The sequence below is a fragment of the Psittacula echo genome (genome assembly GCF_963264785.1).
Source record: "Psittacula echo genome assembly, chromosome: 4".
NCBI classification, from domain to species: domain Eukaryota; kingdom Metazoa; phylum Chordata; class Aves; order Psittaciformes; family Psittacidae; genus Psittacula; species Psittacula echo.
The window spans coordinates 60,552,921-60,580,278 of NC_137738.1; the positions used below are offsets into that span (position 1 = coordinate 60,552,921).

The 27,358-nt window shown below is 38.5% G+C and overlaps 1 protein-coding gene across 2 annotated transcripts in view; it reads left to right on the forward strand.

The window, feature by feature from the left end:
* The window catches only part of SEC63 (SEC63 homolog, protein translocation regulator), a 61,639-nt gene that overhangs the window by 14,101 nt on the left and 20,180 nt on the right, over window positions 1–27,358 (forward strand). Inside the window, exons 2-10 of one of the 2 annotated variants that reach the window (XM_080614976.1) lie at window positions 3,891–3,990; window positions 4,867–4,981; window positions 10,757–10,869; window positions 14,408–14,469; window positions 17,998–18,056; window positions 18,627–18,677; window positions 21,214–21,322; window positions 23,782–23,876; window positions 26,578–26,710. In XM_080614976.1, coding sequence (XP_080471102.1) covers window positions 3,891–3,990; window positions 4,867–4,981; window positions 10,757–10,869; window positions 14,408–14,469; window positions 17,998–18,056; window positions 18,627–18,677; window positions 21,214–21,322; window positions 23,782–23,876; window positions 26,578–26,710 — 837 coding nt within the window. Of the gene's footprint in view, window positions 1–3,890; window positions 3,991–4,866; window positions 4,982–5,682; window positions 5,920–10,756; window positions 10,870–14,407; window positions 14,470–17,997; window positions 18,057–18,626; window positions 18,678–21,213; window positions 21,323–23,781; window positions 23,877–26,577; window positions 26,711–27,358 lie in introns of those variants that run through there. The other variant, XM_080614977.1, reaches the window with a different exon arrangement.

Genomic DNA, 27,358 nt, shown 5'->3' on the forward strand with positions numbered 1-27,358 from the left:
AAAGTTCAAAGAATGTTCAATTCTTATTTCAATGCAAAGCTTTACCCTGAGCAACATGTGATGTATTTGTTCCTCTGTGCTTGGGGTATGCAGGATATTGCATGTACAGTGTGCCAGTTCAGTGGCATGGAATTTGTGTGAAAGAAAACTCCTTGGGAGAGGAAGGCAAATTAAAAAAGGACCTGATTTATCCACAGCTTACTCATTAGGAATACATTGCTGCTTTTGTTAAGCACAGTAATTATCTGGTATTCTGGCTCTTGCTAGCTTTTTTTTTCTTCCTGCAACCAACTTCTTCCTAAAGAGATCAGTATTTTTTTGATGCAATCACATACATTGTCTGTAAATAAAAAGGAAGCCTGTTTTTCCTGGATACAGCAAGAATATAGCTTTCTTATTCAGGGTGATGTTTTGCCCAATGGCTTTCTGCCTGAGATGGGAGAGATGTTGTCTGTACTCCTTCTTTCTCCTGAGTAGCTGCCTGTTTTTGAATTCCACAAGTTCATATGTGTTAATGATGACATGTGACAAAGGAAATGTCTCAGGATAGCACCAGATAATTTGAATAATATGGACTTTAGCCTCAACTTGAGAAGGATTTGATTCTCTTTTATGTTCCAGACAGGTAACTATGAACATTCATTCATCCTTTTAGTGCCCTCTTTCCTTTTGGGATTGTTAATCAAATGAGACCATTGCCATCCCAAGATTGTAAAAAAAATTAATGATGGGCTTTTGTTTTGTTGTGGTTTAATCAACTGTAATTAGATTTGATCCAGAGTTGTTTAGATGCATGTGTGAAAAATATGATGGCTGCTTAGCATCATGTAGGGTGGTGAGGCACTGGAATGGGTTGCCCAGGGAGGTTGTGAATGCTCCATCCCTGGCGGTGTTCAAGGCCAGGCTGGATGAGGCCTTGGGTGGCATGGTTTAGTGTGGGGTGTCCCTGCCCATGGCAGGGGGGTTGGAACTAGATGATCTTAAGGTCCTTTCCAACCCTAACTATTCTATGATTCTATGTCTTAATTCTGTATTTTTTCTGAGGTTCCCATGCACAGGATAGCTGTTCCAGAACATCATTGCAAGGGACTCTTTAGCTGACTTAGGTGTGTGCTGTTTACCTATCCAGAGGGCTTAGTTTTCGCTCTCACCATTTGCCTCATTTATATATTAATTTTTTTTTTTTCTCTCCTTGGTGCTGTTTTCAGATTGGTTACAAAATGTGACTCCTGCAGCTGTTACAGGAAGGCTGTTCCCAAAACGTTCTCTTGTTATTATAAACCACCTTTACTGATCAGTTTTTATTTGACTTTATGCCAACTCTTTAGTTTACCTTTCTTTTCTCTATGATGCCTTCCCCTAAAGGGCCTTTTGGAAGCTTTTTGGCACGGTAAGGTGAAGAGTATTGGCTGTTCTTGCAGGGAGGAAGCAGAAAAGGGAAAAGAGAGGGTCATCTAGTACTTGTGGGGCTGAATAGTAAGTAGGTTTGAGAAGTGGGGCATTTTGTCACAGGGTGACACAGACTTTTAAAGACAAGGTACAGCAGCTTGTTAAAAACATCCTAGCAAAAACAGTAAAAGGAGTCATATCCTGTTATACTTAGTTTCATAGGACTAAGTAAACAAAATTCTCTTAGTCACCTTCTGTTTCTCCAAGAGCACTGTGGTAATGATTTCCACATTAGTTTTAGGTATTTCTGCAGGCAGCATAGTCAGTTAAGGCTGGTACTAAACAGTACTGCCCCTTGGTTGTGCTGGACAAGCAGAAATGTCTGTGGGGCTGTGATAGGGATTGAATCAGGTAGGTGATCCAGGTCTGTGGTTGAACGTGGCTTCATCTTGCTTCAGCACCACACAACTGAATTTATTCACAGTATTTGAAATGAGCAATTCATGGTTAACATAAATATGTTTGACAGGCTAAAAAAGTTGGGGCTGTTCAGCCTGGAGAGAGGGCTGTGTGGAGACCTCATAGTACCCTTCCAGTATATGAGGGGGGCCTACAAAGATGCCAGAGAGGGACTCTTCATCAGGGACTGTAGCGATAGCACAAGGGGTAATGGGTTTAAACTTAAACAGGGGAGATTTAGGTTAGATACAAGGAAGAAATTCTTTACTGAGAGTGGTGAGGCACTGGAACAGGTTGCCCAAGGAAGCTGTGGCTGCCCCATCCTTGGCAGTGTTCAAGGCCAGGTTTGATGGGGCTTGAGCAATGTGGGCTAGTGTGAGGTATCTCTGCCTGTGATGGGAGCTTGGAACTAGATGATCTTAAGGTCTCTTCCAAACCAAATAATTTTACGGTTCTACGTGTGTCCTCTATGAGGCTTGTGATGCCTGATTTGTTCAAGTATCATTGGTGCCTTTTAAGTAAAAGCATCACGCTATGGCTCATAGTTGTCTAGTGATCACTTAAACCCCCAGAATATTTTCTTCCCTATTTCTGTAGCAGGGCTTTTTAGTCTTCATAATTTAATTGTCTGTCTAGTCTTTAATACCATCAGCATTTTTTTTTTTTCTGAATTGCCAGGTTGATGTCCTTCCAGTATCTTCAGAATAACTGAACCAAGGTTGTCACTGTCTCCTACAATCACCTTGTAGAAATTTGTGAAATAGAAATGTTTCTGTATATCATAACCGCTATTTTAGTTGAGGGCATCACCTTGTTGAAAGTACAAAGTTGAGATTTAAGACTTTTTAGGATGCGATTAATACGTGCTTTGGATCAAAGTTGTTAATATAATTCCTGCCTTTTAGATAATTCAAACTTCTTTTAAATTGGCAAATTTAGTCACTTTGTTTACCAGCAATATCTAAATGTATTGAGTCAGGATGATTTTTTTTTTCTTTAATTCTTTCATCTTTAGCCTGAAGAGGGCCAAGGGGTCTTATTCCTTTGCATGTAAGGTAATTACAGTGACCTCACTTCAGAAGTGTTGCAAGTTAGACTGCAGAGTCTGTGGATAGACAATTACTTAAGTGACTTCAATTCTATTTATCTTTTATAACATGTAACTTCACTGCTTACAGAAATTCTCTACAAGTTATTTGCTTAGCATCATACCTTTTTTAGCACAAAAGGCTTCTTTGACCAAGACTAAGTTGGTCTTGATTAACTCTGAAATAAGACTGAAACTCTCTTAACAGAGAGAGCTTCCATGCCTTGTATTTATACTGTCAATATCACCGTGACAATTTCCTTCCAACTCCATCCTGTCCGGAAGGAGCATAGGAAGCAATATTGTTGGCTAGCTTGTCATTAATGCATGTATACTCTCTTGTCAAGGACCCATATTACTGAGCTATATTGCTTACAAATAACTATTACCTTACTTTTACTTTGTTTTCCCCTTCAACAGGAAGAATCTAAACGAAGGCAACTTATAAAAGCAGATGTTGCAAACAGGAGGAAAATAGATCATATTTTGAATTGAGGAAATAGTTGTTGCTCTAACTGCACTCCAGTTGTATACAAATGCTGGTTTTTATTTGGATTAGATTTTTTTGGGGTTTATTTGTTTTTCCTACACACAGGAACTGACATGGAAATGGAAGACTTGTTGGGAGTCTTCCATTGAGTATAAAACGGCAGAAGTAAAATTTACAGGTGCACATTAGCTGGGCAAAGGCTGGGCTCATAAGTGATGGTTGCTGTGTGGGATGTGGAAAATAGAATAGATTAGTTTCAGGCAGTGGAGAATAACCTGACCAAGTTTTAATGTTTATGGATGTGCATTGTCACTTAAATGGATAAAAAACATTCTCCCCTCCAGTATTGCTGGATCCTTTGTTAGCCCTCCAACTGACCTTGTGGTACCTACTCCAGGATGAACTGAGCATGCCTGTACGTCTGCTTTTTGTCACATTGGTTAATCGTAATCTTTCTCTTTATAGAGCAAATTCGATTAAAGAATATAAGAAATGTGTATGGAAGGTGCTTGTGGTATCGTTTGCGACTGTTAAAACCACAACAAAACATAATTCCTACAGTAAAGTAAGTACATTTCGTTTGCATGACTTCCCATTAAAGCAATTCCTACATTTTTGTTTTTATAAAAATTCCTTTTTTTTTTTTTTCCTGTCAAAGCTGCTGGAATTATTTGTATAATAATGGCTTTTGTGTCACAGAAGAGACATTTGCAGTCTGTTCTATTATAGTAATTAATAGTCCATCATTATTATCTAGTAGGGCTTGAAATCAAGATGGATGCTGTTTGTCCTTTATAAAGTATCTGCTTAATGAAACCAGTGAACCTCAGCCCTAATAAATAAGAAAATGTATTTCTTTATTTCTATGTTCCAAAAACCAATCCTTCAGTGAAGTTAGTGATGCTAGTGCTGTCTTTTGATTTAAATACTTAACATGCAAACATATATATTTAAATAAACAGGAGTAATAATTTGTGTGTTTGAAGTTGCTGGGTTTATATCCTTCAGTTCCTTGTTTATTGCTCCCACCATCAAAATATTTTGCTGTCTGTTATGCATCTATTTCAGCCTTTTTTTTTTTTTTTCAATCGACTTTGTCTAGTCTCAGGTTGAAGTTATCCTTTAAAAACAGGAAATACTATTGTATACCTGCTGGGGACAGTTAAAGAATGGAAGGAGTCTTTGTTGATAGTGGATTGCCTTTGTTAGAGAAAAAAAGGGAGAAAAGAATTAGTCAGAGCAGCTGTCTTACCTGTGTCAAATGTGGTGTTATAACTGGAATACTCATACATGCTTTAATGTTTCTTGCTATTTTAATACTGTTTCTTGAAGACTGATATCAAATGGCTTCTTTTGTTGTTTGTAGAATTATGCTAGTCCTAGAGGATTTGTGCATGTAAAAAATTTTTTTCTTCTTTTTTTCTTTTCCCCTCACAAACAGGAAAATAGTCCTCCTTGCTGGTTGGGCATTATTTTTGTTTCTTGCGTACAAAGTTTCCAAAACAGATCGAGAATATCAAGAATACAACCCTTATGAGGTTTTACTTTTGGATCCTGTAAGTAACAGCATCCTTTACCAGTCTGTACTGCTGTAATGGTATGTTCTATGTCTAGATGTCCAATTTAAGGCTTGTGGTTTTTTGTAAACAAAGTAAGTTAACTTTAGCGAATGTATCTGGTGGTTTTGTTCTATATTGGCATCTGAAAGGTGCTACTCCATATTATAAAGTCAGTTGTTAGATATTCTTTGCCTATATCTCTACTAATTTATAACTTTACTGTATTGAACCCCTTCAAAAATCTAATGACTTCCTTAATATAGTGAGGTGAGGGTTTTGAATAATTTTGAATCTTTACTCCGATGTTGTGGTACAGGAAAGCAAAAAAGTCATTCTGTTTTGTATACCCTGTGAAAATCATCTCAGTAAACATTTCTGGGGATGCTGCTGAATAAACTTTATAAACAAGAATGTGGATTCATTTGATTTACAGCTGTACGGCAGTATTTCTCTTGCAAGTAATAGAGGAGCCGACAAGGAGAGGTGCCATGCTTGACCTCGTGCTCACCAACAGGGAAGGGCTGGTTGGAAATGTGACGCTCCAGGGCAGCCTTGGTTACAGTGACCATGAGATGGTCGAATTCGAGATCCTCAGGACAGTGAGAAGAGCGTGCAGCAAGCTCACTGCCCTGGACTTCAAGAGAGCAGGCTTTGGCCTCTGCAGGAGCCTGCTTAGTAAGGTTCCATGGGATACAGCCCTAGAGGGCAGGGGGGCCCAAGACTGTTGGTTGTTATTCAAGGATCACCTGCTCCAAGCTCAGGAGTGTTGTATCCCAACTAGAAGGAAGTGCAGCAGGAGGGTGAGGAGACCTCCTTGGATGGATAAGGAGCTGCTCAGGAAAATTCAAAGGAAAAAAGAGGCTTATAGAAGGTGGAAGTGGGGACAGGCGGCCTGGGAAGAATACAGGGATGTTGTCCAGGAAGCTAGGGACCAGGTGAGGAAGGCCAAGGCCCAGTTAGAATTGAACTTGGCTAGGGATGTTAAGGATAACAGGAAGGGATTTATAGGTACATAGCGAGTAAAAGACAGACTAGGGACAGCGTAGGCCCCCTTCGGAAGATATCAGGAGAACTGGCTACCCGGGATTTGGAGAAGGCTGAGGTTCTTAATGACTTCTTTGCCTCGGACTTCACTGGCAAAGGCTCTGACTGCACCACCCAAGTCTTGGAAGGCGAACGCAGGGACTGTGAGAATGAAGACCCTAGGCCCACTGTAGGAGAGGACCTGGTCTGAGACCATCTTAAAAACCTAAACGTACACAAGTCCTAAACGTACACAAGTCCATGGGACCTGACGACATCCATCCGCAGGTCCTGAAGGAGCTGGCGAATGAAGTTGCTAAGCCACTGGCCATCATATTTGAAAAATCATGGCAGTCAGGTGAAGCTCCCGACGACTGGAAGAAGGGAAATATAACCCTCATTTTCAAGAAGGGGAAAATGGATGACCCGGGGAATTACAGACCAGTCAGTCTCACCTCTGTGTGTGGCAAAATCTTGGAGCATATTCTCCTGGAAGAAATGCTAAGGCACATGAAAAACAAGGAGGTGCTTGGTGACAGCCAGCATGGCTTCACTAAGGGGAAATCCTGCCTGACCAATTCGGTGGCCTTCTATGATGGGGCTACGAAACTGATGGACAGGGGCAGAGCAGTTGATGTCATCTACCTGAACTTGTGCAAAGCCTTTGACACTGTCCCACGTGACATCCTTGTCTCTAAATTGGAGAGACATCAATTTGATGGGTGGACCACTCGATGGATAAAGAGCTGGCTGGATGGCCGCACACAAAGAGTTGTGGTCAATGGCTCGATGTCCGGCTGGAGACCAGTAACGAGTGGTGTCCCTCAGGGATTGGTGTTGAGACCAATCCTGTTCAGCATCTTTGTTGGTGACATGGACAGTGGGATTGAGTGCGCCCTCAGCAAGTTTGCCGATGACACCAAGCTGTGTGGTTCGGTTGATACACTGGAGGGAAGGGATGCCATCCAGAGGGACCTTGACACGCTTGTGAGGTGGGCTGATGCCAACCTGATGAAGTTTAACCATGTCAAGTGCAAGGTCCTACACCTGGGTCGGAGCAATCCCAGGCATGGCTACAGGTTGGGCGGAGAAGAGATTCAGAGCAGCGCTGCAGAGAAGGACTTGGGGGTGTTGGTCGATGAGAAATTGAACTTGAGCCGGCTTGAGTGTGTGCTTGCAGCCCAGAAAGCCAACTGTATCCTGGGCTGCATCAAGAGGATTGTGACCAGCAGGTCGAAGAGGGGCAGGATCACCTCCTACTCTGCTCTTGTGAGACCTCACTTGGAGTATTGTGTGCAGTTCTGGTGTCCTCAACAGAAAAAGGACATGGAACTGTTGGAACAAGTCCAGAGGAGGGCCACGAGGATGATCAGGGGACTGGAGCACCTCCCGTATGAAGAGAGGCTGAGAAAGTTGGGGCTGTTCAGCCTGGAGAAGAGAAGGCTGCGTGGGGACCTCATAGCAGCCTTCCAGTATCTGAAGAAGGCCTACAAGGATGCTGGGGAGGGACTATTCATTAGGGACTGTAGTGACAGGACAAGGGATAACAGGTTCAAACTTAAACAGGGGAAGTTTTGATTGGATCTAAGGAAGAAATTCTTTACTGAGAGGGTGGTGAGGCACTGGAATGGGTTGCCCAGGGAGGTTGTGAATGCTCCATCCTTGGTGGTGTTCAAGGCCAGGTTGGATGAGGCCTTGGGTGGCATGGTTTAGTGTGGGGTGTCCCTGCCCATGGCAGGCGGGTTGGAACTAGATGATCTTAAGGTCCTTTCCAACCCTAACTATTCTATGATTCTATGATTTCACTAAAGGGCGTTGGTGGTGCTCATTTTGATGTAGTAAAGTTTACCTTGCTTCTCAGTTGTATGCAAACAATAAATTCTACATAGTAACACCAACAGTTTGGTTTATTAAACTGGGGGGGAGAGAGAATAGTGTTTATCTAGAAAGCAGATGCAGTGTTTTATTTATATTGAAGGTCTGATTCAAAATGGATGTGAAAAGTTATTTATCTCAATGAGAGAAGTAGACCCTCTGGACATCTTTCATTCTCTGATTTAGTCTTGTTGAACTCTTCATCTTAACCACAATACCTCTAGCATATTCTCTGTTTATGTAATTATTTCCTGATGTAAAGCCTCTCTTTCAAATAACAGTAATCTTTTCAGCTCTGAAGTCTGAGGTATGTTTTACTCACCAGTCTAAGGAAGTACACTGTGGATACTGCTCAGCACAATAATATGGAAGAACTTTGAATGTACCTGTTTTGATTAAATTTGATGTTATATTGTTAGTGTGGGAGAGTTTAATATGTATATGAATATTAACGAATACATGTATTGCCATTTTAGTAATGGGGCTTGTCACCAGAAGCATAGTATCACTGGTACTGCTTTTCTATGTTAAGAAAGCCATTATAGCTAGACTCTAGCCTTTTTCTAGCTGGACAAGTAGAACAAGATCTGCCTGTCATGTGCAGAGCAAGTTATTTAAACTAAGCCTCTGCTCAGTTCCTCTGTGAATGACTGACTGCTGACTTGTGTTCTCTCACTGACGCAGAGGAACAAGATACATTTTTACTATTGAATGGTGTCTGTTGGAACTGTGCAGTTTGAACAGTCATGTATCTCAGTTCACTTTGGCTAAACAAGTCGGGCTAGGGATTAAGTCATCAGAGGATTTTCTTTTGTCATCTTTGGCAAATTTCTACAAGTAGTAACCCTGAGGGGGAAAAAAACATTTAAGTTAATATTTATTAATGAAAACTTGTACACATGCTCTAGACACACGCAACTTACCCAGGTAAAGAAACCAATACTGGAATGCTCCAGTAACTGATGGAGGGATCAAACATATTGTCTTAAGGACAAGCCGAATTAAAGCCAGAGATGTTATATGAGGGATGAAGAGATGAGTGTGAAGATAGATCAGTCGAAGTCAAGCTCAAAATAGTTCAGAATTCCAGAGCATGTTTATTTTATGTATTTCTGTGGTATCAAGGCAATGTCTGTTAAATCCCCTTGAAAAACTTGTAGTTCAGACTACGTGGAAAGTGAACAACTTACTTCTGTTAACATTCAAGTGAAACCTTTAGAGTCATTGCCAGCCCTGCTGATGTTGAAATTATTCAGATGTTGATACAGATGTTGAAGTGTTGTTAGATAATGGAACTTCAGTTGCTGTTAAAAAAACCCGAACTAAAAAAAAAAAGTTGTGGATGAAAGCAATTGACAGTTTTGGTACGCAGTAATTCATTTGCTTCTTTGCATTCACACTGTGGCCAAGATTGTTTTGTTGGTTTTTTTTTCCCCTATGTTAGCATATCAGCTTATAACAAGAGGCTTTTTTTTTCCCTAGGAGAAACACAACATGGATGAAGTCTGGATTAATGTCGATGCATCTTATTTTATGTATAATATCAGCACCTTGTTTTGAACATAGAGTAGCCCTCTTGAGCACATCACTTAAATTCACTAATACACAAGGCACTGAGATACTATTACTGATTTACTGAATAAGTATCCTTACTGCCATTTCACAGGTGGGATCCAATGCATAAAGATGAAGCTCAAAACTGATTATAATTTTGGATACTTTAAGTAAGACAATTGGGGTCCTAATTTTTTTTTTTTCCCCTGTAAGTAGTTAATATAGGGAAGCTCCGTGTTGCAAGCAGAGTGCTGATTGATGCAAAGTGTCCTAGGCTACTAAGCATTTCTGCCTAACCCCTGTAGCCTAGTTTTTGAGAATGAGGAGTAAGCAATTAATGATAGGAAGTTTGTCATCAGCTTATCAGGGATCACATGCACCCCTGTTGCAGAGAGAGAAAAAAATTGGGGTAAAGTAACAGCAAATGAAGCCTCAGGGTATTTAAATTTCTGGTTTAAATTTATTGAAACAGTACTGTCATCCTTAACTTCATGTTTATTATGCAGTTAAGGTCAGCACGCTAGGCCTCTACCACAAAATGGTAAAAGTCCTATAATAATGGTTCTGTGAAACTTAGCAGGTAGCTTAGTAGAAAAACTTTATCTGCACTTACTATAAAGTTCTGTGGATTTTCTTGAGTAGTGAAGTAGTTTCCCAGACCAACCTGAAAGTTAGTGCACAGGGGTTGTGTTTGTGGGATTTAAGTATGCTGTAGTAGAATAAAAATCCATCTCTTTCTCAGGTATAGGTAATGTATTCCTTTTGTTCAAGAAGCTTGAAAGAATTTATGGATAGGATGCTTCTAGTCAAAGGCATTCTTAAGTGGAAAGGCAGTCTGTTGTACTTGGTGACTGACAGATTTATTTCTGCCTGCAAGCTGCAAGTGAACCATCATACTTGATCTATGAACTCTTACTTAAGTAGAAGAATATTTTAAGTGAGAATCTTGTATTCATGAATATATTTAAGAAAAGATTTGTCAAACTGATAAGAAGGCCTTACAATTTATTTTTTTTTTCCCTCCCTATGGACTGATGAACAAAGTAATCCAGGAAAAAAACCAATACCCAGTCATCTGAATGTCTTTTTGTTAGACTGTGACTTTGATTTTAAATACAATGGTTATAAAATGTTATTAGAAAATTAGTATAATCATGTTTCCATAAAATACATATGGAGTTTCATGATCATAGACTAGAACCTAATTCTTTAGTTCAGTGGATGGTTCAGAGAAATGTTAATGATGTGCTTTACAGATACAGAGCAATAGATTTGATTTAAGGTATTTATTAATAGATAACTCAAAACTTTCCTTTTAAGGGAGCAAGTATATCAGAAATTAAGAAACAGTACCGTGCACTATCGCTAAAATACCATCCAGATAAAGGAGGAGATGAAGTCATGTTCATGAGGATTGCGAAGGCCTATGCAGCGTAAGTTTATTTTTTTTGTCCATTAAAAAAAATGGCAACTTGATGTTATGAGTGGGGAAACCTTTAAGGTAATAGCAGAGATGGCGTAAGCAGCCAGAAAAAAATGTATTTGGATACGTGATGAAAGTCAAAACATGTCTTTGTTCAGTGCATGTTTGCTCTATACAAGTTAGGAAGGATAATTGTTTAGCAACTGTCACAATGCTGTAAGGTGTTATGGCTTTGTATTAAATTTCCATGTCAACTAGGAAAAATGTTTCATGTATGATACATATTAAGCCTTAAAGATGACAAAGAACAATATGGGCTGCAGAAATTCTGAAGCACTGCTTAGAAAATAAATACAGTGTTCATACAGGGAGAGTATTTTAAATTTGTTCTCCTCTAACAACAAAGATTTTTCATTCTGGTTCTTACTCAGTTTTCCCTCAGCTCCTCTGTATCCCTTCTCATTTTCACTTGCCTTCCAGTCCAGATTATTCACTCGGTGACTGTTTCGTATTACCTGTATAGATCTTAAAAGCTGTATCCTTGAATCCTCTTGTCCTCCAGCGTATTTTTTGGCCTCAGCTTATAGCTTTTTTTTTTTGTTTACCTGAGAGATGATGTCAAATATTAGAACTTGGTATAAAAGAGATCCTTTTCTTTTTTTTTGAAGTTTTGCATAATTGAAATGTGGGTTTGGGATTTATAATGCTGTTAATACATGGAGTGTTAATGCAGCATTGTCTTATTTTCCATTCAAAATGATCATCTGTCAGAATCCAATATTATCTGAACAGGGCGGTTTGTTTGTTTTGGTTTTGTTTGTTGGTTTTTTTGGTTTGGTTTTTTTTTTTTTTTTTTTTTTTTTAAGATTTTCTATATGTGGGTTTAATATCAACTTTGCTTATCTGAAGACAGTTGATGTTACACACAATTTCTGATTTGGCAGAATGGTACATTTATATTGTGTTTTCGGTATATTTTATAAGTTAGACTTAGTAAAATACAGGAATTTCAATACACAGTTCAGTCACACTACCAGTGTGATTCCCAGTACCTGTCTCTCTAATACACTCACTGTCACAATGCTGGTGTCCCCAGGTGCTGGGAAGGCACTTACGGGTTGAAGCCAGCTTGAGCATGTTGGGTGAGTCAGGCATGCACTCCTCCATGCTGGTCTCACAAACTTGAGGAGACATTCATACTTTTTTAATGCACTCAGATATTTATACTACCAGTTGATCTGTAGGTGTATACCTCAAACAAAGGCCACTCACCAGTCCCCGTTGTATTGAGACAGTTGAATTCTTTGCAGCAGCTGTGGTGAGTCAGTGTGGTCAGCCTGAGCTTCATGGCATGTTGCTCTTGCCCATGCCCTCTGAGCCTTCTTTCACTGTAAGGGTTTATTAGATTAGTCACATCATCGGAGAACCTAGAAAGCTGGTGATTTCTGCTTTTAAGTCAGTTGTCTATGTGTTTGACCTTAGTGACTGTTTGAAAGTCCTGTTTGGGGTGAGGTGAGGAGAACCAACACCATGCTCACTTGAGCAGTTTTGAAATCATACCTTCCACTTAAACACATCTGCATCTCTACGAAAGTCTCTTCAATAGGATATTGGAGTATTGTTTTCTGAACTCCTGACACATCTCAGTTCTTTGTTTTGCAAGTTAACACTCAAATGCTTAGTGATACAGTATGATACTTCAAATGCTACTGCAAGGGCTCTGGCAGGAGTCTATTTTGAAGTAAATGATGGTGAAGTTCCTTAGCCATGCTGTCTTGAAAGAAAATAAAACCTATCCATTGAATGAGTCTGCTTGCTAACAAATGTGAGACTTAAAAATGATCAGGAGATGTCTGAATCAGTCACTGGATTTCTTCCGTGAAACCACATCTTCCATATATCTAGTATCTAGTGGAGTGCCTCAAGGGTCAGTGCTGGGGCCAGTATTATTCAATATCTTCATCAATGACCTGGATGAGGGAATTGAGTGTACTATCAGCAAGTTTGCTGATGACACTAAGCTGGGAGGAGTGGTTGACATGCCAGAAGGCTGTGCTGCCATCCAGCGGGACCTGGACAGGCTGGAGAGTTGGGCAGGGAATAACTTGATGAAATATAACAAGGGAAAGTGTAGAGTCCTGCATCTGGGCAGGAACAACCCCAGGTTCCAGTATAGGTTGGGGAACGACCTGTTAGAGAGCAGTGTAGGGGAGAGGGACCTGGGGGTCCTGGTGGATGGCAGGATGACCATGACCAACACTGTGCCCTTGTGGCCAGGAAGGCCAATGGCATCCTGGGGTGTATTAGAAGGGGGGTGGTCAGTAGGTCAAGAGAGGTCCTTCTTGCCCTCTACTCTGCCCTGGTGAGACCACATCTGGAATATTGTGTCCAGTTCTGGGCCCCTCAGTTCAAGAAGGACAGGGAACTGCTGGAGAGAGTCCAACGCAGGGCAACAAAGATGATTAAGGGAGTGGAGCATCTCCCTTATGAGGAAAGGCTGAGGGAGCTGGGTCTCTATAGTTTGGAGAAGAGGAGACTGAGGGGTGACCTCATTAATGTTTATAAATATATAAAGGGTGAGTGTCACGAGGATGGAGCCAGGCTCTTCTCAGTGACAACCAATGGTAAGACAAGGGGTAATGGGCTCAAACTGGAACACAAGAGGTTCCACTTAAATTTGAGAAGAAACTTCTTCTCAGTGAGGGTGACGGAACACTGGAACAGGTTGCTCAGGGAGGTTGTGGAGTCTCCTTCTCTGGAGACATTCAAAACCCGCCTGGACACCTTCCTGTGTAACCTCATCTAGGTGTTCCTGCTCTGGCAGGGGGATTGGACTAGATGATCTTCTGAGGTCCCTTCCAATTCCTAATATTCTGTGATATAGGGATTGCCTGGTCTTCCGTTTCCTAAAGCAGTATTCTTCCCGTAACAGGGATTCTGTTTGAGGTAGTGTATTATTGCCAAGAAAGTATCATTAGAGAACAGGCATAGAAACTAAGATTTAGGAGGTAGTGCCTTAACTTATTTTTTTTTCTCTTCTTAAATATGAAACTAGGGAAAAACAAACAAAAAGCCATCAAATGCTGAAAGTCTAGAACAAGAGAATTAAAAGCCCATATGGACAACTGCTCTATCAACTCATCTTGCATATTCACTTCATTTCCAAAAAAAGATAACGTTTTCAACCTTTGTCTTTAAAAATTTGCTGTACTGTAATCTGGCACTGGAAAGTGCTCTTTGCTGATGGATACACAATCCCTCTCATGAAAGGCAGACATGATCATTCCAATCCCCTGTATGAGGGCGCACCTTCTGTGTCAGATTTCTTTTGTTGTCAGAGTGCTTAAAAGAATTTGCCTGCATATCATGAGGGAATGCAGCAGAATCATTTTGTATTGATTTTCATAAGAACAATAGGAGAAGCTGTTTAGCTTGCCAAACCATCTCTGAAGGATAGTGTAAATGGCACATTTTAAAGTTTCTGTATGTTAACGATTTAGAGAAATGTCTTTACTTCTGCATTAACACGTATCTTTTCTTGAAACTAGTTTAACTGATGAAGAATCGCGAAAAAATTGGGAAGAATTTGGTAATCCAGATGGACCACAAGGTAAAAATTATGAATGATAGAAGTCCTCTAATTTCTGTGCATTGAGCTGTGTAATATATGGTCATTTGAGAAGCACTCAGATCTTATTATATACAGAATAACTTTTTGCTATGATTGAAGCAATGCATTGCATCAATTCTTTGCTTATGAAACTGGCTTTGGGGTGATGGTGGGATGGAGAAGTAGGGAAGAGTTTGTTTTCACATTTCTCAAACTTATCAGGGGAAAAGAGAAGGGTATTTTTCAGTTAGCTTTCATGTTTAGAGAAGCATGCTAATGTTAAAAGGAGGTATTAGTATTTATGATCAGATAGTATAAATGTATGTTGAAAAATTAACAACCAGCCATAATGCAATAAGCACACTTCAAAAGGATGTATGTGAGGATATGTATGTATTTAAATAAATACTGTATGCACATCTGCCTTCTGTTTGCTGGAAGCAGTAATGTTTAGGAGTAGCTCTATGCCACCTTCATCAGGAGGAGTCTTAGTAATTATCCTTATGCTGATAGGTTGTTCCTGGGCAGGTAGCTACATGAAAATAGTCCTGATGATGGTGTATTAAAGTTTTACAGTAGATGATCTAAACTAAAACAATTTAATACTGAAAGCTAATAGTTCACTCCCCCACACCCCAATCTCGTGTTTGCAGTTGTGTGAGTCACTTGTAAAACATCTTTGTGACTGTTGTTTAAGCGGACTGGTTATGAGAAAGAAAATTGTATATTTCTAGCTGCTTCTGATACTCATTACAAGCAAAAGGTAAACCTGCCACCTGTTAGGACAGGCCTCTATAGATCTCTGCTTGATGCTTTGCAGTTTGCAGGACTAAGTTATACTATGTACCTACATGGAATGAGTTAAGGTCAGCTTGGAAATAATAAATGGAATGTGAAACTTAATTGCGAAGTTACAGGATGAGGTGTGAGAGCTCTGTGCTGGAAATTTATTCTTCTGAATTATAGCCATCCAACATGGGAAATTAATTTTTAACAGGGACCCCTCTCCCAGCCCCTAAGTCAGTGTTTCAGAGAAACAATCTTCTCTCTCCTTCAAAAAACCAACTGTGCCAAATAAATCATAGTCTGACGAAGGCATTTTTGATGGACTAAGGTGATGGCTCAGTTTGTTTAACCAGTGTGATTTATAGCATAGCAGATTTTTCAGCTCTTAGCTTCTCTTGGTTTCCTAGCCAGGCAAGTAGGAGGACTCTGTTCCTCTTGCTGCAAAATACAAATAAGATCTTGCTTCAGAAATGCTGTCACAAAATCAGCAAAATGGTACTGTAAATTTTCGTCTGGTATATGCACAAATAGCTTTACTGGGACTGATGCTAAACTGTTTTTTTGCATCCACAAATTACTAAGTTGGTGTTGCCGAGGCATAAGATTTCAAGTTAGACAGTATATCAGTGTCCTTGAATGGACCTGAAGCTGTGACTTCAAGAGAAAACTCAGCCAAACTCTGAGCATTTAAAGGCATGAAGATTTTTTTTGGTGTGATTCGTTCGGAGGTCGCTTTCTCAAACTGAAGGGACTAAAAGGTGAAATGAAATGATTCTTTGGCAGGGCAGCAGTTCGTACTGTGAGTGTAGAGCTGCTTGCTCATCTGAAACCCACACTACAGTGGAATTGCAATTCTCTACTTCGCTTCTGGGTCTCTTATCATCACTTCATCTGAAGGGTGAGAAGAAGCCTGAAATTCTCTCACATCTTCTGTTCTGTAACCTTGCTCCACATTGAAGTGTGAGGAGCTTTCTAATTTAGTGAAATTCATCTTCACTTATACACCTATAGTGTAAAAATCCAAGCTATGTACTTTAGTTTTCTAGTTCCCATAGTCAAAGAATGGAGACAGTCCCTTATAAAGGTATATTCTGGGGTGAGATGAAGCCCATGTGGTGTTAGCCGTGTCTAACCAGGTTAGATGAGGTTCATCCCACCCTGTATGCCCAGCAAAAAGGAACAGCAAGCAGTATTTCTGTCTATTCAGCTTGAGCAGCATGGAGGTTGGAGGCAGGCAAACAAAATTTTCTTTTCTTTGGCATGACTTGCCTCTTTACTAAAAGTAAAATACTGAATGTCTGAAATCTTTTGAAGAGTGTTTCAAAGCATGCGGGTGGACCTGGAGAGTAAAAAAGATACGCTTTTAATAACTTAGGGCAGTTTTAGTACACTGTTTTTCCCCTTGGTATTTGCTAGTGCTTCAGCTCAGCAAGCATGGGTGGGGGCAAGGAGACTATCAGACCAGAAGAGAGTGCTTTTTACTGATCTACTTCTGTTCCTGCAGCAGTTTGAAGCTACAGTACTAAAGATCAAAAATACTGTGGGAAACTGGAATTAATACCACCAGTAAAAGTCATATTACATTTTTAGTAGATTCTTCTAAAAATCCATAACCATTAACAGATAGGGAAGTCTCTCCAGACTTCTCTCCAGAGCAGGGTGTTACCTATAACTTAATGTGGTAAATTCAGTGGCTGTTATTCTGTTGAACTCCAAAGCTTGAGGTGTGGTCAAGTTGATCAGATGTTTGAGTCTCAACAAATAGTAGTTTCCAGCTTAATTACACAGAAGTCACATTAGGCTTGTGCGGAACAACTGGTTGTCTGAATTGACAGCTCTCACAATCTGTTGGAGACTATCAGAATAGTATCTGAGTACATAGGGAATTCTACTCTGTCCTTATTTAAGGCAGTACTCCTCTTTGACAGCTGGTACTGAAGAAAGCATGATTTGGGTTTGTTTTGTGGTATTTATTTATTTATTTATTTATTTATTTATTTGTTTCTTTTGGGTTTTTTCCCTTCTTGTCTTGTTTTCCTAGAACTTTTAGTTTTGGTATAGGTAGCATTTGCAAAGGTCAATGTATTACCACTAAAGTGTCTGAACACAAACTATTTTATGCTATTTAGTGTTAAGATCTGTGCGCTGTAGATGTTACTGTTAACGAATCATGTTTTCTATTTTTCCATCCTGACTCCTTTTGAATTGAAAAGTATTCCTGTCTTTTTCTTGCCACTCACACAGAAATTTGAACTGGCAGAAGGTTTTGGTTTTGCAATTTGCAGCGTAGAACACTTCCCTGAACTTACAAACAAATAAAACTTTGACCGTAGAATTCAGTTGGGTCAAGCAGTTTTCTTGCATTTAATGTATTTACTGAGCTGTATGTAGTTAAACTGTTGAAAGCTATGCAAGGCAAAACTCAGAAATCTTTCCATCTGTGATTTTTTTTTTTTCCTTTTTTTAATATATTGATCTTGCATATCTCTCACTTCAATAGGTTAAGCTAAAATCTCTGGTATTTCAGATGTTGCACTTAGGTCTTGGTTTTTTTTTTTTATTGCGTACTTGAGCGTATGTATTTTGTTAAATTCATTAAATTTTGCTCATTGAACTGATCAATATGAGGATTATTTTTATGGACTGGTGGCTTTGTTGGGTATTTTTTTTTGTTAGATTTAAATCGACTTTAAAACAATTCCTTAATATTGTATAGTGAATATATTTTCTTTAATCCTACAGCTACAAGCTTTGGTATAGCTTTGCCAGCTTGGATTGTGGATCAGAAAAATTCTATTTTGGTGAGTCAACTTACTTATCTCAGGATTTTAAGGTGACCTTGCAGCTGTCCAATACTTTGGTCCAAATGCATATCTTTGAAGCAAATTTCAAGAGTTAGAAGCGTTAGAGTAGCTCAAAACAGAACTGTTTCCTGGATTTCTGTAGTTCCATTTGGTTTGCTAGTGATGCTGTAATCATAGTGTCTAAATATCCTTCCTCTTGCATTTGTTGCTGCAAGATATTTGGTTTACCCGCTTGATTTCTTTTAATGTGGTAATCATCTCTCCACTGCGTCGCATTTTAGCTGCCAACTCTTCAATTACTAAAGAAACCACCTGAGCCAATGCATGGATGATTTATAAGATTAGTTACACTACACTGATACTCCTTATTTAAACTCTACCCAGCTGATTATGTTACTCATAAGTTGTTCTTCAGAAGTAACGATAGGTGTTATGCAATAAGCTTTCGTTAATTTGTAGTACGTTTGTGGTAATACTACTTGACTGTATTTTAGAATAAAGGTTAAACAAGAGTGGTATTAAGTAACTGAAGTATCTAATGCAGTATGTTTCAAAATTCTTTTATAGGTTTTGCTTGTATATGGATTGGCATTTATGGTTATTCTTCCAGTTGTTGTGGTAAGTATTATCTAACTAGTATTCTACTCTCTGTAACCAAGCTGTAAACAGAGATGTCTGATTTGTTCAGTCTTGCCTTCTATAGAGAGGGCAAGTGAGTGAAGTTTTTCTCTTTTAAATGTGGGTGGTTTAATTTGGAAAAAGTGTAGTTACTGTAGAATTTCAAAAAAGAATTAAATAATTCAGTGCCATGATAGAGAGACAGCCATAAGGGAAAATATTAGATACAGCAAGTGTTAGACTGAGTTATGTAATTTGTCTTGTACCTTCTGTCATTCATCCCATGAAAATTAATGTGACGTGATGAACTTGAATGTATTCAGTGATGTTACTGTACAGCCAAGGCTGAGATCTCTGTAGCTGGTGGTACTTGAATGATTGTTGCATGTGGAACAGGTTGTTGATCTGGTTTCTTTCGGCTGCCTTTGTTTTTATAACTTCAATTTTTATTGATCTCTGTACATCATGAGATGTCTCTTCTTGAGATTTCTTTGTGTGAGGAGAGTGGTATTTCAGGACTTGGGTTTGCCCTACAGTATTGCTTTTGAACAATGTCCCTTATCCAGTCTTGTGCATTTAGGGGTATGGCATGAAGAAAGACTCAGAAAATTGACACCTAGAAACTTTCATGCTCTTGGGAAGATGATTTTAATTTGAAAAAGTTTCCTGGGGTCTTGGCAACTGCTGGTGCGGAGGCTCAGCCAGACATTATACCTTCACTTTGAGAGTCTTTCTGCATAATTGAAGATTTAGGGTAGAAAATTAAATGTGGCAATTCAACAAGTTGTTGAATAAGTAGTCTTAAGATCCAGGGTACAATGTCGCGTATTTTTTCTGCCTTTCCTTTTAGGTTTAAGTTGGTGTTTGTAGACGCTTTTTTGTATATGTGTACTTTTAGTGATTTATACCACGTTTATCGTAGCTCAAGTGAAAGTAAACATTCTTTCTGTTGTTAGGAAGAAATGTCCTGAGCAGAAAAAAAAAATAAAATCTGCTGCCTCTTGCCCCTCTACGAGATGTAGACTTCTGCATTCACGCTTGTCACTGTAAATTTCTTTTATAGTCAGTGAAGAGGAATAGTAATTTTTATGGAGCAAGTTATTTTATCATTTCATTCTAAAGTAGACATTCAAGATGATTCATGCTTTTAATGGGCCTGTTTCTCTTTTATGAATCAATGAAGAAGTCAAAGTTAACTACAGGGTAGTCATGCTGTATCTTAGGTAAGCATCTAAAAGTAAGGTTGGTTCCACCCTTTGAATCCAGATTAACAAAAAAGGAAAATACTGATACGTAGTTCTTTGTAGACCTCCACTGACCTAAATAATGCTCTGTACATGAGGTGAGAGAGACGAGCTCTGTCTGCGAAAGCAGTTGGGGCAGCCTCTTTCATGTAGGTTGGACTGGCTGTAGTTACATTTTTCTTCCAGTATCTGTACTTAGAAAAAAATTTGATAGGTGTGGGATTATAATCTAAATTTTTCTGCAAAAACCTAAAAAAAGTTGTGTACTGTTTTGTGTCAGGGTTCATCTATTCATGGAAGAATCAAACCTAATTTTATTAAAAAAGTTTGTGGGGGTCCAGTACTAGAGCACTTCTCAAATAATTAAGTAGCAGAGTTCTTGCTGTAGTAGGGGAATTTACACTATTGCCTATTAAATTAATAATAGTAAGTATTGCTTACTGCTTTACTGATTGCTACTTTTTGCTTGTGATAAACTTTACAATAGCTTGAGATGTATCTTGGATTATTTTTCCTCATGTTAGTGGGCTTTGCTTACAAGGAATACTTTAATGAACACACTGCAGTTTATAACCCGGTACACCATTTTTCTTAGTACACATTATAGAGTACAGTCACTGTACACTGAGTTCCATAATTTGAAGCCACTGGTGTAATGCTAATGACAGAATTATTGGAGTGTTTCTGAAGGTTTGGAAAATTCTGTTAGCCTGAAGGCGTATGGTTTAATTCTGAAAACTTGCAGCAAGGGCACTGGGTCACCTCCACATTCCCCTTCTGAAAAGCATTTTCTGATTAGATGACAATTTTTTTTTTAATTAATTTTTTTTTTATTAATTTTTTTTTTTTATTTTCTTAGTATTAAAGATATCTCTTATTCTGTTCTTGATTTGGCCTTGATTTGCCTAAACTGAATTTGATTTAAATACTGTGTTGCACAGTAAGGAGTTACCAGGTATGTAGAAAGTGGAAAATCTAGTGGATTTACTAAAACAACACCAAAAATAAAGTAGTGCATATGTATGCATCTGCTGGGGAGAATTGTCTGGGCTAAGATCATCTAAAAGCTTTGAGAGTCAGATTCTGTCAGGTGAATGTATTGGTGTGCTTTTTAGAATTTGTATTGCAAGTATTTTTTTGCTTCTCTTTCCTGAAATTCAGTTGATCTTAACATAGGTGTAAAATCAGTTGGGCTGAGTTACCTGGTTGTGAACAGACAAGAGGTGATGCAGCATAGCTGTTTCAGTGCTTCATCATCGCTAATGTCAGTTTGTTCTTGTTAAATATTTCAGGGTTCCTGGTGGTACCGATCAATACGATACAGCGGAGACCAAATTCTCATTCGGACAACTCAAATATATACGTATTTTGTCTATAAAACACGGAACATGGACATGAAACGTAAGTAACAGGCATCTTGAAATATTGGCGTGTTCATCTGGAAATGTCAGTTTGCTCAGGTTAAAATATCTGTTTTATAAACCTTTGTTAGGTTAAAATAATGTTTCTGGTTCTTTTTAGAGTGTTTTTTAAAGCTTCATTTTGTTGTGGATAAAGAGTACTCTGTAAGAAGCCCTACGCATTCAGGAGAGGGAGTTACATAGATGTATATTTATGCCTGTCTGTGTACATTTAAAAAAATAAACCAAAACACAATATTGTATGCTGACCTGCCTGTAGTCCTGAGCTACTGTGTGGCCACTAGAAGCACAGCCTGTATGTGTATTTTCTTCTGTTAGGGTAACAAAATTGGCTTTGTGAATCTTCTAGGGGCTGTCATAAACTTTTTGTTTCACCAAAGAATGAAATAGTATTTCTGTTTCTCTATTCTTTGTATGTTATAGTCAAATTTCTATTTAAAAAAATTTCTCCTTATCACTTTGATGCTACTTTGTTACTCATTTTTGGGTTTTGATGAACTTTCCTTGTGTGCTCACTTTTAAAGGAATAAAGACCTCTTTTTCTGGGGAAATCTGTAGGTGCATTATGTTGTGCAGAATTGGATCTTTCAGTTTGGAGGCTGTCATGGGCCTACTAGTTAGTTTTAGATTGGATTTTGCTAGATTCATGCTCAGAGCAATTAAAAAGCAGAATGAAAAAGCCCCCAAACCCTCTAAAAAGGGTTCCTAAATATATTGTTTTACTCCTCTGAATTGCAGTGCTCAGCTTCAGATTTGCTGGAATATTGCAAGGACGGTTGATACATACTTTCCCTATTGAACAGGAATGCTTTGCAGGTAGTTCAAGAAGTCTAGGAGATAAGAGCACATAAATACACCAGCTTTCTAGGCACAACACAAGTGAATTTGTGTGTGTGATGAATTCAGAGCCTTGTAATATTTTTATGCCTTTTTACATCTCCAAACAGCTAGATGAGAAAGGAGAAGTGGGAGAGTAGGTGAGACAACTTTAGAAGTTTAGGGAGACATGGCAAACCTGGTCTCTTCTTTCTCCAAACTTCTCAACAGTAGATTATTTTGTATTGAACCTTGCTCAGAACTATAGGTTTGAGGCTCACCTGGTCTCTTTGACAGATTGGTTAAAAAAATTAACCCTGAGTTTGAGTGGCCTTATTTAAGGATTTAACACTTTCAGGGAGTCCTGGGGTCAGAGGCAGGTCAGTTGTTTTCCACTGAGGTCTGTTGTGCAATCTGAATGAAAAATGAGGCACAGCTGAGATGGCTTAGACAAACCGCAGAGTGATCACGTAGGGCTTTTTCTTGGCTGTGAATTCCACAGGGGTGAGGTACCAGTGCCAAAACTCAAGACTTTAAGCCCAGGCAATTGTAGTCAAACCGGTTTAGGGAAATGGTGAAACAAATCTGCATGACTTATTTTAAAATATTGTTTTAGGCTTTGGGATGAACGAGTTCCTTAAACTTCCTTTCCTGAAGATCCACAGTTTTTTATCTTAAAGAATAGGAAAGTATTTATAGTTGTCTGTAACTCTTCCATATGCTCTGCTCAGGAAATAAATAGATAATTGAGAATGGCAATGAAAATTGATACTTGGGGAACTTGACTAGTTGTTAGTAGTTGGAATTCACCGAGCACTGCAAGTTGGCAAAAATAACTTTGACTTGCTCAGAAGAGAACTTGCTCAAAGTTTAAGAAGCAAGCTCAAGTAACTATTGCAGAAAAAGTTATTTTAACTGAAGAAAATGGTGGGGTGAACCTCCTCTTACTGTCTATGGCTGAAGGATCTGATATGTTCATGAGCAGAAAGCTCATAATGAGGCTAAAGCATCCCATTGTGTAGGTCTTTCATCGTAATTACACAACAGAATGCTTTAAGGTAGTATGGATTTTCCTAATCAAATTAGGAAAAGAGCAGTCCATCATCTTCTTGGGTTTTGTTTTTAGGGGTATGTATTGAACTGCTTTTCTAATAATTAAAAAAATTGTTGAATTTTTATTGCTGACTGAACAGAAAATTGAGTTGAAATTTCACCCTTCCTGCCTCCCCCTCCAGTACGTGCTCTGGCGCCACCTCAGGCAGATGAATTGCTGAGAGGAATGGTTCTGTGTGCATGCAGAAGTAGTCAAACTGCTATGTAGTGATGTGTGCCAGTCCTAGAGAAGCCTAACTATGTTTTTGTGAAGACATTTAGAGTCAAACGCTGGACTTGATGCCATGTAAACTGGAGCCTTGAGTGATCTTTTTTGTCTTGTGCCAGGCATTGGTTCTTGCCTCCTTTGCCCTGTGGCAGTAGTAACTGATCAACTAAATATCCATGGATCTTCATGGTTGCTGGGGGAAGAGTGGGAATAAGTTTTATGAATGAGGGTTCTGAAGAAAACAGTTGATGGCATAGGATATTGCTGACATTTCCTCAGTATGCCTTCAATTCTCTTTGCAGGACTTATCATGGTTTTAGCAGGGGCATCTGAATTTGATCCTCAGTACAATAAAGATGCTACAAGTAGACCAGCAGACAACATTCAGATACCACAGGTTAGTTACATCAAGAGATGTTTTATAAATAACTGACTTCTTCAAGGGGAGAAGGGGTTGGCACTTCTAGGTGACTAGCTGGCAGAATTCAAGCTCTCAAGGCATGAATTTTGTTGAGGTGCAACAAAACAGGTTCTCCCTTCAGAAATAAGAATTAGAAGCTAGACTATTTAATTATTTTAAAAAGAAAAGAACATTAATTGGTGATAATACTTAGCTTAAATGGAATCAGTTTAGTATACAGACTTCTGGGTTTGTTTTTTGAGGAGGGAAAACTAAGGGAATTAGAGTGTCAGTCCTTACAAATTTTGAGTATTGATATAAGATGATGTCCATTTGATAAAGTTCTTTAAATCATTAACACAGACCTGGTTAAATATGTTAATACTGAAGTAAAATTATCTGATGTCTGAATTAATATTGTCTTTAAATATTATAAAGATTCCTTCGTGAATGTCTGTTCCCCTCTGGTTGCCTTTTATTTTCATTTCCACACAGTTTTCCCAACAGAGATGACATAATGCATAAATGTGGCAACTAATTTTAGCTGGCAGAGTTTTAGGAAGTCCTGTTTATCAGAAACGAACACTTTGGTTTTAAGAAGCCTAAAATACAGTATACAAAATGATCCAATGAAGATGTTTCAAGTTTGCTAAATAAAGGATTGTGGTCTCAAAAGATTTAACCTTTGCATGCATGCAATTAGATTTTCAAGTTGAAAACGTGCATTCATGTTCTAAACATGAAGAAAATAGGCTGAGATACTTAACTGCGTTTGTCTTTTTATGAATTCTTTATCATCTTGTGGACTTTAAGAGAAAGAGCTGAAATTGTGGTTAGGTGAGGTTTTTCAGCAGTGAGAGCACTTGGCTGGAAAAGATCACCTTGATTATCAGTTCGTCTCCTGTGGTGTTGCACACAGCCTTTGCCTTTAATAATTCTTTATTTAAAAGGCAGTTAAGCCTCCTATAACCATATCCTAGTGAGAAGATGTTCCAGAACCAGCTGTTATAGTTGTTAAGAATCTTGTTTGTGACCAATTTATAGCCATGATTTTTATCATGGCTATTCGTGAGTCTAAATGGTTCTTGCTGTGTATATTCTTAATGCATTTATAGACAGAAGCAATAGCCCATTTGTTCTCTTTTTGTCTTTATTTTGCTAAACTAAGAAAGTTGCGGTCTTCTAATTCCTTCCTTCCTTCCCAAGAGGCTCACCTCCCTCATCCTGCTATGTGCTGAACAGGGTGTTGTTCCCAATTGATGTATTTCTAAATTTTACATTATTTTTTATTTTATCTGCTCAGAATTGTCTGCAGTATTCCATGTTCAGTCTCAGCAGTGCCATAGTCGGTGGCATTAGTATTCCTGTATTTTTTGCAGGAAATAAATTCTGGCATACTGTTATCCACAACTGTTTCCTATGGTGGTTTTTAATACAACTAGTGTGGGATTTCTAAGTTTTCTGGATTTCTCTTCTCTTGCATACCTGTTTTCCGGCTGAAAAGCTTCCATCTTCAAGCTGCAGTTCTTGTTAGTATGCAAGTGTACAACTTTGCATTTTATACTATTGGATTTTTGTTCCATTTCTAAAGGTCCAGTAATCAGTGTAATTCGTGTTCTTTCTTTTTCTGAGTATATATATGACAGTGAAGGTCTCCAAAGCATCAATACAGAAGAGTATTGCTAAAAACTTTTTAGCAAATCCTGCTCTTGGAACCATGATAACTGTTGCCATTTTTATTTCACTGTTTTATTATAATCCAAGTATTAATACTTTTTATAAAGTTTTCTTAATTGAAGTTTTACTCTTCTTGGTCTGGTGTTATACCAGGTTATAAGGAGCTTCTTGTTAGAAGATCTTTTTTCTACTGTAGAGAAAGACTGGTCAAAGATCAGTGTAGCCTGGCTGTTGATATTCTAACTTCCTGTTGTGGCTGGAGATTCTGGAACCTCAGTCTCTTCTCAGGTGACTTGTTGACCTAAAAAGTGAAACTTCTGGGCTCTGTATTGATTCTCATAAACTATGAGCTTCTGTTACTCAGCTTTGCAGCCTCTCCCTCAAGGGTCTTCAACAAATTCAGTTGAGAGAGACCTGTTTGAACTGTACAACATCTTGGTCTAGTCAGGATCAAGAGATGTCATCCTGAATAAAGAATGCCACACTTGTTTTCAAGTTGGTGCTGCTTATAAATATGTTAAAATACTTGATCTTCAGCCTACCAGGATGTTCAGGCTTATAACCTTCCTTCCTGTGATACCTGAGACTATTTCTGAGGAAGTTGGCAGGGTCTTAAATGGGTGAAAGGTCTTAAGGTGATGCTGTTGTAGTGCATATTGAATTTAATATAAATATATTAGAAATAAGATTGAATCTAGTAAACCTTGGCAATAAAATCAGATTTTTAAAATGTGTATCTATCGGTACAAATTTACTCAATGCTATTCATGGTAAGTTTCTTGTGTGCAATTCTGTAGTTCTCCCCTAACTCCCACATTGAAATAAGGCATTTAAAGACACTTTTTGACTTTCTGGAGTTGGGCTATGAATACAAATGGCTAATGTTCATCTCTACAGAACTTTCCAGGGAAGAGTTATTAAGTCTTGCTTTTGTGAATGTAATTGTTTTTCCCTTGTAAACTGTTGTCCTCCTGTATTTCTTTCTCTTTAGCACCAAAATAGTGTTTTATATTTATTTTAGCTAATAAGAGAAATTGGTGGCATAAATTTAAAGAAGAATGAGCCTCCACTCACCTGCCCTTACAGCCTGAAAGCCAGAGTTCTGCTTTTGACTCATCTTGCCAGGATGAAAGTTCCTGAGGTCCTTGAAGAAGGTAATGGCTTCTCCCCTAATCGGATATTGTTGGAAACAGGGCAATATGTTGCATTCTTGTCCATTAAAGAGTTGCATGGATCTCTACTCAGTAGTCTCCATGCAGTGTACCTAGTTTTTCAACTTTAATGACTCTTTAAACACTTACTTAACATTTACTTATTGACAGCCCTGTAGTACTGATACCTTTCTTTTTAGTGCTTTTTTGCTGCAAATATGACTTTGATAAATTTTTATTCTCTTTGTAATAGAACAAAAAGTTAAATGTGAAGTATTTTTGGTTTTCAGAGTAAAGAAATCAAAGATAACCACAACACTGCTCTCTAACATTTCCATACATGATTATTTTTGGAGTTTTTAGCCCACTGTGTGAAGCAAAGATGGCAAAATTAGAACTTTAAATACTAGTTACCTATCAGCTTCAGTTTGTGTTTTACAAGTTTTCATATTTGTAAATATGCAAACTGAAATGTTTCTAAATGCAATTCAAGTTTCAACCATGAAGCCCATGGCTTTAGGTTGACCAGCAAACTTGAGGTGTTCTTTATTTTAATGCAAATTAAACAACAAACAGCAACCAGTGAAAATGTTTTGGTTAAAAATTTCCAATTTATTTCGAAAGGAAAATCAGTTTTAAATAGTCACTAAA